Source organism: Marmota monax, unplaced genomic scaffold (genome assembly GCF_021218885.2).
Source record: "Marmota monax isolate L192 unplaced genomic scaffold, Marmota_monax_Labrador192_F-V1.1 WCK01_AAM20220418_F8-fsc00005, whole genome shotgun sequence".
NCBI lineage: Eukaryota > Metazoa > Chordata > Mammalia > Rodentia > Sciuridae > Marmota > Marmota monax.
Window position 1 is genome coordinate 3,158,598 of NW_026692254.1, and position 12,208 is coordinate 3,170,805.

At 40.3% G+C, this 12,208-nt stretch overlaps 1 protein-coding gene across 1 annotated transcript in view; it reads left to right on the forward strand.

Moving 5' to 3' along the window:
- The first annotated feature begins 1,951 nt into the window (after positions 1-1,951).
- The window catches only part of Pcsk2 (proprotein convertase subtilisin/kexin type 2), a 270,847-nt gene continuing 260,590 nt past the window's right edge, over positions 1,952-12,208 (forward strand). Inside the window, exon 1 of the mRNA XM_046438653.2 lies at positions 1,952-2,485. Within this exon, the coding sequence (XP_046294609.1) occupies positions 2,309-2,485 (177 nt within the window). The 5' untranslated portion in view covers positions 1,952-2,308. The remainder of the gene's footprint in view (positions 2,486-12,208) is intronic.

The window sequence follows — 12,208 nt, forward strand, 5'->3', positions numbered from 1 at the left end:
CGCAGGAAGAACCATGCTGTATTGCTTTCTACCAATTGGGTACTTTGATTTGAAAAAAAAATAATATATATTATATATAATATATATATTATATATATATAATATATATATGGAAGAGATAGAGAAAAAATGTTGAAGGTGTTTAACTAAGAAAACCTTGTGTTGTAGTCAAACAGATGACTGAGGGGATAAGCTATACAGCAAAATAGGGATCAAGAAAAAGAAAAAAAAAACAACTTTGGCAGAAATAAGTTCCTGTGCAACAAACCCAGACATCCAGAGCTGATCTGCTCCCTTTAATTAACACTTTCCCAGAAACCTTATTTTCACTCTGGCTCCTTTCATCTTTAGCCCATGTCTTATAATACAAACTTCTCAGCATTTCATAATAGTTTTCTTAAAGGAATTTAAGTAATCATAACAATAATAACTTATAGATTTCTTACATTTTAATCAAAAGCTTCATCGTGGCCCACTTTTAAAATTCTTTTTTCCTTTCCTTTTCTTTTTTTTTTTGGCAATGTTTACAAGTGCTCTGGGGCCAACTATGACTACAACCAGATCTCTGATGACAGTATGACCCATGGCATTGAGAATGTATTCATTTCTACCAAGAGTGCTTTCCTCTGCAATAGATGGTGACTTTGTGTTAAAGTGCAAAGGAAGCTTCTCTCTGTGTGTGTGTGTGTGTGTGTGATGTAATTCCCAGCATCTCCTTCCACTTCTATATTGCCTCTCTTCTGCATACACTCAAGCAAGCACCTAAGAAAGAGTCTCTGTCATAAGGCAGGAATTTGAACTTTGCTAAATGATAAACAAGATGAGTGTAAATACTCTGTAACTCAACAATATTTGAGTTGCTTAAAAGCAATTGTCCTCATTTCATTACAGGCAGAGCATGTCTACTTCCACCCACTCAGGTAAGAAAGGGAAATCAGTAGCTAGTAATTAACAAACACGAGTATGAGTGCCTATTTCTTAACCGGATAATTTAGTTGACCCCCTGCCACTTGGTTCGAATTTGCCTCCAGCTGAAGAAGCCCAGCGAGAAAGTCTTGACCCAGCGCCTGGAATCCGTGGCTACACCTTCTCAAATGCACACCCTCTCTGTCCTTGGGTAGAGGAAAGTCTCCCAAGTCTGAGAATGTGCCTCCAGGTGAGTCAGTCTGGCCGTGTCTCTACTGAAAGCAATCTTGGGGGTGCAGCCCGGACTCCTGCAGGGGAATCTTCTAATCGCTATCGCGGACAGGGGAGAGCTGGGTCTCCTGCTGGCTTCCCAGCTGCTTGGTTCCTGACCTGTCAGGAGCCTACAGAAGAACAAAAACAGCCCAGAGATGGTTCCTACACTCTTGCCCCCTTGGGTCGTCCCTAGAAGGGGCGTCGGGAAGCGGAGCAAACCTCCCTTGGGATTTGCCCAAAGTGGCGGGAGGAGGTTAACATTTGCTTTGTTGTTGGGGAAAGGGAAAGCAAGCACGCCTGGCCTGTGTGAGTGTGTGCGCGCGCGTGCGTGCATGTGTGTGTGTGTGTGTGCGTGCGTGCGTGTGTAAGAGAGTTGTTTCTGTAGAGGAAAATAAGCAAAGAACAGGAATAGGGAGAGGCCGGTGCCCAGCTCCCCTCGGGGCCTCTGTGAGCCGTACACCCCGTAATTCCCTTCCTTGAGCCTTACAGATTTCCACAAACAATGACATCACTCCGGCGCCGCCGGCCTGATTACAGCTGGGGGGATTTTCCTGGGTGCGAGGCCGCCCAGGCAGAGATGGGGGAGCTCTCCGGGTGCTGAAAGGCGTGAGGGCACGGACTCGAGGCGCTGCGCCCCCAGCCGGCGGAGGCGGACCGGCCCGGCCGGGGGCGGGCGGGGGCGGGCTCGGGGCGGCCCAGGGCGGGGCCCGCTGCTACTCCGGCCTTCATTGGCCGCTGTCGGGCGCACGTCACCCAGGCTGGTGCTCGACTCCAGCCCCAGTGGAATTGAAGCCGAGGAGGAGCTGAAAATGCAGATTTAGCATCAAGCACAGACATACACTCGCTCTTTCTCTCCGGTACACACAGCTCCCCACATTCGCACCCCTGCCAGCAAGCCGGGCCGCCCGACTACACAGCCTCCCCGCCAGCCAGATGCTGGAGGAGAACACACACTGATTTGCTGCTTTCCAAGCCCCAATTCAGTCTTTCTTCATACAAAGATTTTTTTAAACAACAACAACAACAACAAAAAACTACATATCTATTTTTTATTTGCACCTTCCCCTTCGGGTCCCCTGCTCCACCAGCCTGCGCTCCTTCTAACCCCACTTTTCACTCCCAAAGAAGGATGAAGGGTGGTTGTGGCTCCCAGTGGAAGGCAGCCGCTGGGCTCCTCTTCTGTGTCATGGTTTTTGCATCTGCCGAGAAACCAGTCTTCACGAATCATTTTCTTGTGGAGTTGCATAAAGGGGGAGAGGAAGAAGCTCGCCAAGTTGCAGCAGAACACGGCTTTGGAGTCCGAAAGGTAAGATTTCCCATGCATTTCGCATGTTGTTTCAAAACGAGAGGAGCCCTGCGCAATCTCCTTGCAGATTTGCAAGTTTGCTCTCTTTTTCATGCGATGCAGATATTCTGCCATCGGCTCTTTAACACGACATTGCCTCCGGTGATTTTTTTTTACGGGTTATGTAATTAAAATGTCCTTCATCTGTAGTAGTAAGGTCATCAAAATAATTTATTGCTCTTTGACTTGGTAGTGAAAATAGGATAACACATCGCAAAGAATGCCATGCGCCCGGGCTGCTGTCCGAGGTACCAAGTTCTCGAGATTGCATGGGGACGAAGAGATGAAGCCCTGGGCTTGATGTTGGCTGCTTTGCCAGGGACGTCTCCCCCACCCCCATCTCCCGAAGAAAGAATAGTTTCCCACCGACAGGGATCAAAGATTGCACATTGCAATTTACCTCGCCGCTCCCTGACCCTGCGCCTGGAGGACTTTTCCTCCTAGTGCCTTCGTTCCCTGCCCTTCTGGGAACAAGAGCTTCCTGACTCTAGGAGACTTGAACCCATGAACTGGTCTCTTTCCAAAATCCGGGCAGAACTTACACGCTGTCGCCCCCTACCCCCCCCCCCCCCCCCCCCCCACGACCACCCACCCCCCGGAGCGCACTCCTGTTTGGCTTCCTAGTTCCCAACTCCTGGTGTAGGAGTGGAGCAGAAGTAGATTTTGAGGGGGATTCCCTTCTGAGTAGTCGAGGTGCCCTCTCCTAATATGTGGGCGGCCAGCCTGGCTTTCCCAGGAAAGCGCGGGGATCCCCATTCCCAGAAGTTGTCAGAGTTCAATTGTTTAGGAAGCTGGATGAGGCTCCCAGCCTCGGACGCCTCCGCACTCCTTAGGGGATTCCGGGTGCCCATTTTGAAAGGAGAGAGGAGAGCTCTGGGCAGGGGCCGGAGCTGACTGGCTTGCTCTTCCCGCTAAATAATCTGTGTCGGTGATCTCGAGTGTCCATAGAAGAAGTGCGGCCGTTGGGGTGGAGTGAGGATGAGGGAATATGCTGGGGCAAGGGGAACCCAAAGGACAGAGAGGTGCAGTTTGGCTACCAGAGGACTGGGTGTAGGTCAGTAAGATTGCAGGCACTATCTCTTCGCTCCAGATCCCACGAGGAGAGACGCCTGAGATAAGGCAGGGGATGCTCTTAGTCGTTGCTTTTGCCTTGAAGGGCCGTGCGGACTGGGGCTCCTTAAGCGTCTCTTCTGTCCCGACTCTTAATGCCTCCCGCCTTTCTCCCAACCACAGCCAGGGCTCCTTCAGGTGCTGCGGGCTCTCCCGCCTCCGTAGGGCGTAGGCACCCGCAGCGATTTTCACCCCAGGTGTGTTTGGCAAGAATTTGACAGAGATCTTGGAGGAGGCACCGGGTCTGCCAGTGGCGCGCGGGCGGGTCTCACAGAAGAGAACTTGTTGCTCCCGGGAAGCGTGGGTGGAGCAGGGACGAGAAGGCGCCAGCCGGGGGAGCAGTCCCTTGTCCTTCTGGCCCAGGGCCTGGAGGCTGTTTCCAGAGCGCTTCCAACACCATAAACAAGCAGATTCCCCTTCTTTCTCCCTTCTCTAAATTTGGCAAGACCCAGGACCCAGGCGCCATTATAAGATGTAACAGTGATTATTAATAACTGACAGTTATTGGGAACCTTTATGTATTGGAGTCCTTAAGTAACATAGCAAACCAAGGGAGGTGCTTGCAGGGTTTGTGGGCTTTGGGGTGTGATGAAAAAGGATCCTTAATTCTTGAGTGTAAAAGGTTGCAGCTGATGCAGATGTACCTGTGGCTCCCTCTCTCTGCCAGGCACAGTTTCCGAGGGCAAGCAGATATTGCTATTAGTTGGTTTATCTCCCCTTTTCCTCCTTCTTTGAAAATATGCCCTTAAGGGTGGATCTACAGAGAGAGAGAGAGAGAGAGAGAGAGAGAGAGAGAGAGAGAGAGAGAGATCCCTAGCAGAAAAGGACCAGGAGTGGAGGGCAGGGAGGGAGGGGGAAAGTTCTGGGGAATGATAATGGCCAAATTATGTTGTTATGCTGTGTGCATGTATGAATATGTAACAACAAACCCCATCAATGTGTACAACTATAACGCACCAATAAAAATATGAAAAAAGAGAAGAAAAAGAAAATATGCCCTTATATCTGATCTTGGAAACCTAATCACATTTAGGTATAGCTGAGACTGATAATGGCTTAACTTATTAATTCTCTGAGAGGTTTTAATTTTTTTCCATAGGAACAAACAGCTTAATGAGGGATTCACAGTTTTGATAATGGAATGCAAGCAAGAAAGTGTAGAGACAATCCCATCAAATATGAATCATTTCAGTAGATTTATTTTTAAAAATGACAAGGTGGTTGTGTTTGGGGGTAAAATCAGATAATAAGGCCTCTTTCTCCCCTATTCTTCCTTGGAGAGGAGCCCACTGATTTTGCATCACAATCTCCAATCTGCAATTTCTATCTGGGAGGAATGGGAATCATCTGTCTCCTAAACTCTCCATAACCTCTCAGGTAGTACCAGTTAAACAATTCCAGTGATCTTTGCCTTGATAGACATTTAAGCAACAATAAGTCTATGATGAGATATTTCTGCAGGTTAGACTGCATTGCACAACACCTTTCTGGACTAAACCCTCTTTTCCTCCTTTGTATCCATGTTTTTACCCATGCTTCACACCTTAATCTGAATCTTCCCTGATGTTATGGAACAAAATAAGATTTCTCCAAACTCCTATGGGGCCAAATGGTAAAGCCTGCAGGACAGAAGTTAGTATCACTTGTGTCCTGTGTCATCGTGTGTAAAGATGAGTGTAGCTACTTTCCACTGAAAAGCTAAATATTCAGGGATCTGTATTTCTGGTGTCCTCACCATAACCAGCACATTACTGTGCTTGCCAGCCTTTGACAAAACTTTCTCAGTTTTATTATTTCAGATTTCCCACTGTCCTATTTTGCTTACAGTATATCACCCTGTACTTTTGCTGATTTCTGTTATCTGTTTTGCATTTTAAATTCCCATATGACCTTTTCCTTTCATGCTGTGACCCCTCAAAGCTTCTCAACTTCCTTCTGAACCATGCAATAGTGTGTCAGATACCAAAGAGTCTCCATGGTCATTTATTCATCCACATGAAGGGACAGCAATGTAGACTAAGAGAATCTGCTACTTTGCTAAATTATCTCATTTGAACCTCAAAAATCTTGTGGTAGAAATTTTTGGCATTAACCCTCATTCTCAGATAAAAATCTTAAAGATATAAATCTTAAAGAGTTTAAGTGACTTTTTCCATAGCTGCAAAATAAAAGAGCTCAAATTTAAAATTAAATTTGCTTGAAGGAAAGTAATTGTTTTTCTATATCATGCTGCCTCCAGGAAGCCACCCTGACAACCAAGAGCTGTGCCTTAAGGACCATTTTATAATTCTGATATTTCCCCTTTCTTTTCTTTCCGTTTCACCTTTTTGAATATTTACCATTTATTTTATATCAACATATGAACTATGTTATCAAATAGTGTATGTGTACATACTTCTTCACATGGATTATAAATCTTCCAAAAGGAAAAGTGACATAATTTTCTATCCCCAATATCTAGCATAATGTCCTATATATGACATATTAGAACAGTACTAGTCAATTATTTAATGATTTTATTCTTATAAGACCATTAGCAAACATTTATTTTCCTTTTAAAATAGAGTAAAAATATCTATGCTTACTTTTTGAAAGGTTTGTGGAGGGTAAATTTTTTTTATTAATATAACCTGAGGGTGTGAGCTTACAATAATGGCAAAGGCATGATTACAAAATTTAAATTATTTAATTTAAATTCTCAATACACCACAAATTCCAATTCCCTTGAAACAGAAGCAAATTATTTATTGAAGCAATGTTCTGAGGATTGGACAAAAACTAAGAGTTAAGTTTAAAAAAAGTCAGGAGTTAAGGTTTAAAAAATGATTAGGAATTTTTGTTTTATTATGGTCTATTTTGCCTTTAGAGGATTAATGCTGGGGTGATTACACAGGTAAAATCACCTAACCATTTTTATATGTGAGAATTTTTAAATTCTAAAAATAATCAACTAATAATTGTGCTATCAAGTAATAAAATTAATTTCTGATCATTTTACTTTTATGGATGTATAATATAATTAAATTTAGGAAAGAGAGCAGCTTAATATTTTCACAAAATGAGCACACTTGTGTAATCAAAACCCAGACTGGAAACAATAGTACCAGTATCCATAAGGCCCCTCCTGCTCACTTGGGTTTTGGCTATTATAAATATAATAGCTATAGGAAGCTATGCTGTGAGAACACAAAGGTGGCTTCCAGGAGCTGCAAGTGGTCCCTACACAGCAACCAACAAGAAAATGAAGACTTTATATCTAAAACTGTAAGGAATGAAATTCTTCTAAAAACCTGAATATGCTCAGAAGTGGATTGTTCCTTTGCAATGCCTCTGAGCAGACTGATACCGTTTTGGCTACTATAAATATTGCTTGGGTGGATATCAAAGTACTTTAGCCATTCATATCCAGGCAGTTTTATATCCAAAAATTCAACCAAATATTTTCAAATATCAGGAAATATTTGAAAAAATATTGTGTCTGTACTGAACATATACAGGCTTTTTTCTGTCATTATTCCCTAAATAATACAGAATAATGACTGTTACATCGAATTTACATTGTATTAGGTATTATAAGTAATTAGAGGAGACTTATAGTACATAAGGAAAAATGTGTGTGGATTATATTGCAAATTTATACCATTTTATATGATGCCATCCTGAAACCAATCCCTGTCAGATAACAAAGGATGACTGTATATGTATTTGGTGAATGAATGTGCGTGCGCCTTCTTTTGGGGATTCCTAGGAAGGGAATTGCTGAGTATGCATACATTTGGCTTTAGGAGATTTCATTGGTTTTCTACTGCTACAGAACAAATCACTAGAACTGAGTGGCCTATAACCACACGGATTTGCTATTTTGCAGCTAACATTGGCAAGAAATCTGGTGCATTTCAGATGAGGATTCTGCCAAGTCCTGACACATCATCAGCCTGCTGTGTCCTCATCTAGACATGACAAGGAAACAATCCATTTCCAAGCATATTCAGGGTTTTAGAAGTATTTCACTCCTTGTGGTTTTAGACCTGAAGTCTTCACTTTCTTACTGGTTGCTGAGCCAGGACCACTTGCAGCTCCTGGAAACCACCTTCATGAGCTTAACATACCTTCCTCAATAACCACTCACACACTCTTGCCCTTCCAGTCTCTTCCTTTGGGAGGAGCCAATTCCTTTTTCAGTTTAACCTGATTAAGTCAGAACCACCAGGATAATTTCTCCTCTTCCTCTGATTCTTTTGATTGATTAAAAAATCAAGTGATTTGGAACCCTAATTACCTTGACAAATCCCTTTACCTTTGAGTAATCTACTCAGAAGAATGAAACCCATCAGATTTACAGACTAGACTGCCCACACACAAGGGAGGTGATTACCCAGGGCATGTACATACACCAGAGAGCAGAAATCTTGGGGCTATCTCAGATTTTTTGTTACTCTAGACAGCCACACAGTTTCTCAAAGTCACTATGCCAATTTATAATCCCACTGCAAGTACTTGAGAGTTCCAGTTGCTCCACATTCTCACCAACATTTGATATTTTATTTATTTTCTGTAAGCCATTCTATTGGGTATGCAGTAGTGTCTCATTATGATTTTGATTGAAATTTACCTTATGACCTTTAAAGTGGAATTCCTTATCATAGGCCCATTGGTGATTTGTATGTACTCTCCTGTATAGTATCTGTTCAGGTCTTTTGCCCTGAATATTTTTTCTTTGGGGCTTTCCATCTTTTTTATTGTATGTATTTTTCTTCTGGGCTTTCCACCTTTTTTTATTTGTAGGATTTATTTGCCTTTTATGGATATGAAATTTTGTCAGATTTACATGTTCAGAATATCTACTTCTACCCATTTAATGGTACCTTAACATTCTAACAATACTGGATCTGGATTATATAATTTTATTCTCACTATATTGGTCAGTCAATTGTCATTCAAAAGAAGTGTTTCCTAGAAGTATCCCCTCATCTCTTATCCCATTTTTTCCCCTAGGTTAAGATTGGCATTGTGGGGGGATGGGGAAGAAGTGAAAAACAGGACATAGACTTGAGCCTACATATTTCCAAAAAGATTCCTATCTACAAAGCCCTTAAAGAACAGTTCTAAACCTATAAGATCTAGTAGCATGGTAGGCAAGAGAAAATATCCACCTTACTTCACTAGGCATGGTTACCATTAATTCTTTTTCAAACCAAATTTAACATATTATGTCTTAGATCAAGTTTAAGCTTTCCCTCAATTCCTCTCTAGTTGACCCAGACCAGAGCATTCTCAGTCCATGTGAAACTTTAGTTAAATATAATCTGTCCCTTTTCCCCCTGACACTAGTCAGAACTATTACAATACTCACTATATCCAATGGATCTCTTGTGACTGAAGGAAACCAGAAATAGCAATGTTGAAAGGTAAAGAAAATGGTATTTTAAGTTAGACATTTAATTCACCAAAGACCATGGTAATTGTTGCAACCAATATACTGTCTTTGTTATATAGCATTAGAAACTTCACTCAAAAGTTTGTTGCCTTCTGCAAATAATTAATAAAAGATGGTTGTTACCAGGCATGGTATCATACACCTGTAGTCCCAGTTACTTGGGAGGCTAAGGCAGGAGAATCACTTGAGTGCAGGAGTTGGAGGCCAGCCTAGGCAACATAGAGACAGCCTGTCTCAAAAATTTTGTTTTAAAAGACAATTAAAGAAATGGTAATTGTGAAAAATAAATAAAATAGTGTATGTAAGATCTGAACAGCGTTGAATGCATGGAATAAAATACTTATTTTTGTAGTTATTTTTTATTTAACTAAAGTAGTTAAATATAGTAGTTAATAACAAGATGGTAGCCTGATAATGTTCTTTTACACATAGAAGTAGTTGTGGCTTTTCCTTTTGCAAAAATGACAATGGATTAGGGGAAGAAAAGGCCCCTGGACCAATGACAATTCATCTATGAGCTAATCACAGTCCATTAAGTAACCTTACCAAATAATCAAGTACATTTAATTCACTAAAGACCATGGGTAATTGTTGCAACCAATGTACTGGCTTTGTTAGAAAATTTGACCAACTAGTAGCTATAGAGAGGAGACTACAGTTACCATGAGAGAGCCTATATAGGACTTGGGATATTCAAGTATTCATCTAAGCTATTAATGGCTTTCCAGTTCCACTTTCCAGCAAAAAGACATCTGTGATAGTGGCTAAAGCCCTAATCACCATACTTGCTTCCCCTTCCTTATGGGCTGTAAAAGACCACATTTCTCATCCTGCTCTGTGGTAATTGTAAACATATGATGGACAGTTCTAGGCTAGGTTGTGTAAGCAGCCTTTCATGCACAATGTATAAAGATTCCTTATCAACTGATTCTCTGTGTTTTCTTTCTTCTGAGGCTTGATATGGTTGAGAACAGCAACTCTGGAAGCCAAATGTCAAATGAAAGGAGTCTAGATCCCTGATTCCTGACTCAGAAGGCCTTTGATAAGTGAGAAATAAACTGCTATTACATTAAGGAAATGTGATTTGGAGGTTTATCTTTATAGTACCATCCTTACCCAAACTAATATGCTGTCAATAAACACCACTTTTCTCATCTTGCTGGAGTGAATCTCTAAATCTTTCAACTAAACCAAGCCAAATCACAATCAAAATAATCTTTATAAGACTTGTGAACACTCTTATATTTTTATCTCATGTTGTTAACCAACTTTCAAAGTATTTTTAATTTTTCTTCTCCATAAGGAATATAAAACCCTTTTGCTACTCTGTCCCTTCTACTGGTAGCCAATATGCCCTGTTCATAATGAATGCTTAGTATGCATTTCCTGACTGGTGAGTATACTTGGATCACAAGATAGTGATTTGGCCATAGGTTCAGAGAGAATGTGCTAGATGAACTATGCTTTAAGAAACTATCTCTATAGGATTCATTTCTCTATAGGCAACAGTTCAGCTAGGAAGTAGAAGCAAGTGGCAATCAGAAAGTGGGTACTGCATATTTCTGTGTTTCCCTAAAATTCCCAATAATCAGTAGTAGAAAGAATGAGCTTTTTCAGCAAAGAAAATAAAGTCTGCATTTAAAACATGATCAAAATTTAAAAGGGGAGGGGAGATTACACTGCTTTTTCCTCAAATGAACAAATATCTAAAATCAGCTTCTATTTAAAAAGGTCTTTATAGTTATAAAGTTACTATTATAGTAAGAATGATATAGCATGGCAGAGAGTGATGCTGTAATTAAGTTTCCAATAATCATATATTTACCTGTACCAGAAGTTAGGCTTAGAGAAGAAAACATAAAACCTGAAGTCCAAACTTTTTCTGCTGACTAAAGCAGTGGTTTCATTTTACATTTAAGCTTGGAAATGTCATTTCAGAAAAAAAAAGTTCTTTATTGGATTTGTGGACCATTGTTCAAAATCCAGATAATCAGAAGATAGTTTAAAATTAGGAGTTGCAGTTTGATTTTATTGACTGATGAATTGAAATACATTTTATTGAGATGGACTTGGTAATGTAGCTAAAGTTCATACCTGGCTGAAGTTAACACTGCAGTTCTGAATGTAATAGTTGTGTATTAATGGATGGTTTCTACATGAGGCATAGATCAGAAGAGCTAAACTACCTTGACAAACTATCTGACCCTAGAGCTATTCTGAATGTAACTTTTTGGACAGTGTTATGATGTGTTGAGATTTTCTGGTGAATATAACAAACTCTTCCATTGTATGTGCAATAATGACACAAACTCAATTTTCTGACATAGAGCAAACTACATGAGAATCTTACAGGATACTAATTTAAAAAATTGACAAAAGCAGGAAGAAATCTGTAAAAGGCGGGGTTTCTCTTTATTTATGACTTTATATTTGACATTAACTTTCATGAATACCCACTTCTTCTCCTGATTTCATTATTTTTAAAAGTACCTAGTAATACAAACAAGCACTGGAGAAAAGCATTTCTTATAGTTATTCTAAATCCCATTGTTCAGAAATAACAATTACCAGCATTTCATGATTTCTTGCAGATATCTTTGTGTGAATACATATAGAGAGAACAAAGATAGGCAAATTGTTTTATAGAAATGGGATCACATCATATCTTCTATTTAAGTTTTCAATTATTTAATTATTATAGAGTTTAATGGGAGAGGAAATGAATGAAAAACTAAACTGTTTAGCATCAAATAAATTTGCTACACAAAAATTCTTAACATACCTCCCTAAAACTAAGGAAAACATGTTGTGTGTGTATTTAGGAGTTTGTGATTTTAGTGTGTGTGTGTTTGTGTATATGTTGCATAGAGATAATTATATGTATTTAATCACATGTTTAATTATTTAATTGCATATTTTAAATTTAGTGAATTATGGCCTCACTTTGTTGCAAACTGTGAAAATTTGCATGCTAGCCCTTTTCCTCACCTTCAGTCTCCCTCATCCTAATGTTTGTTAGATATATTTTGCATCATGCTAAATATAAACATTACCTTGTACTTAGAGCCATAATTCATAGTATTACTGATATTCATGCTTACTTAAAATTGCTTCTAATTTTATCACAAATCCTCTTG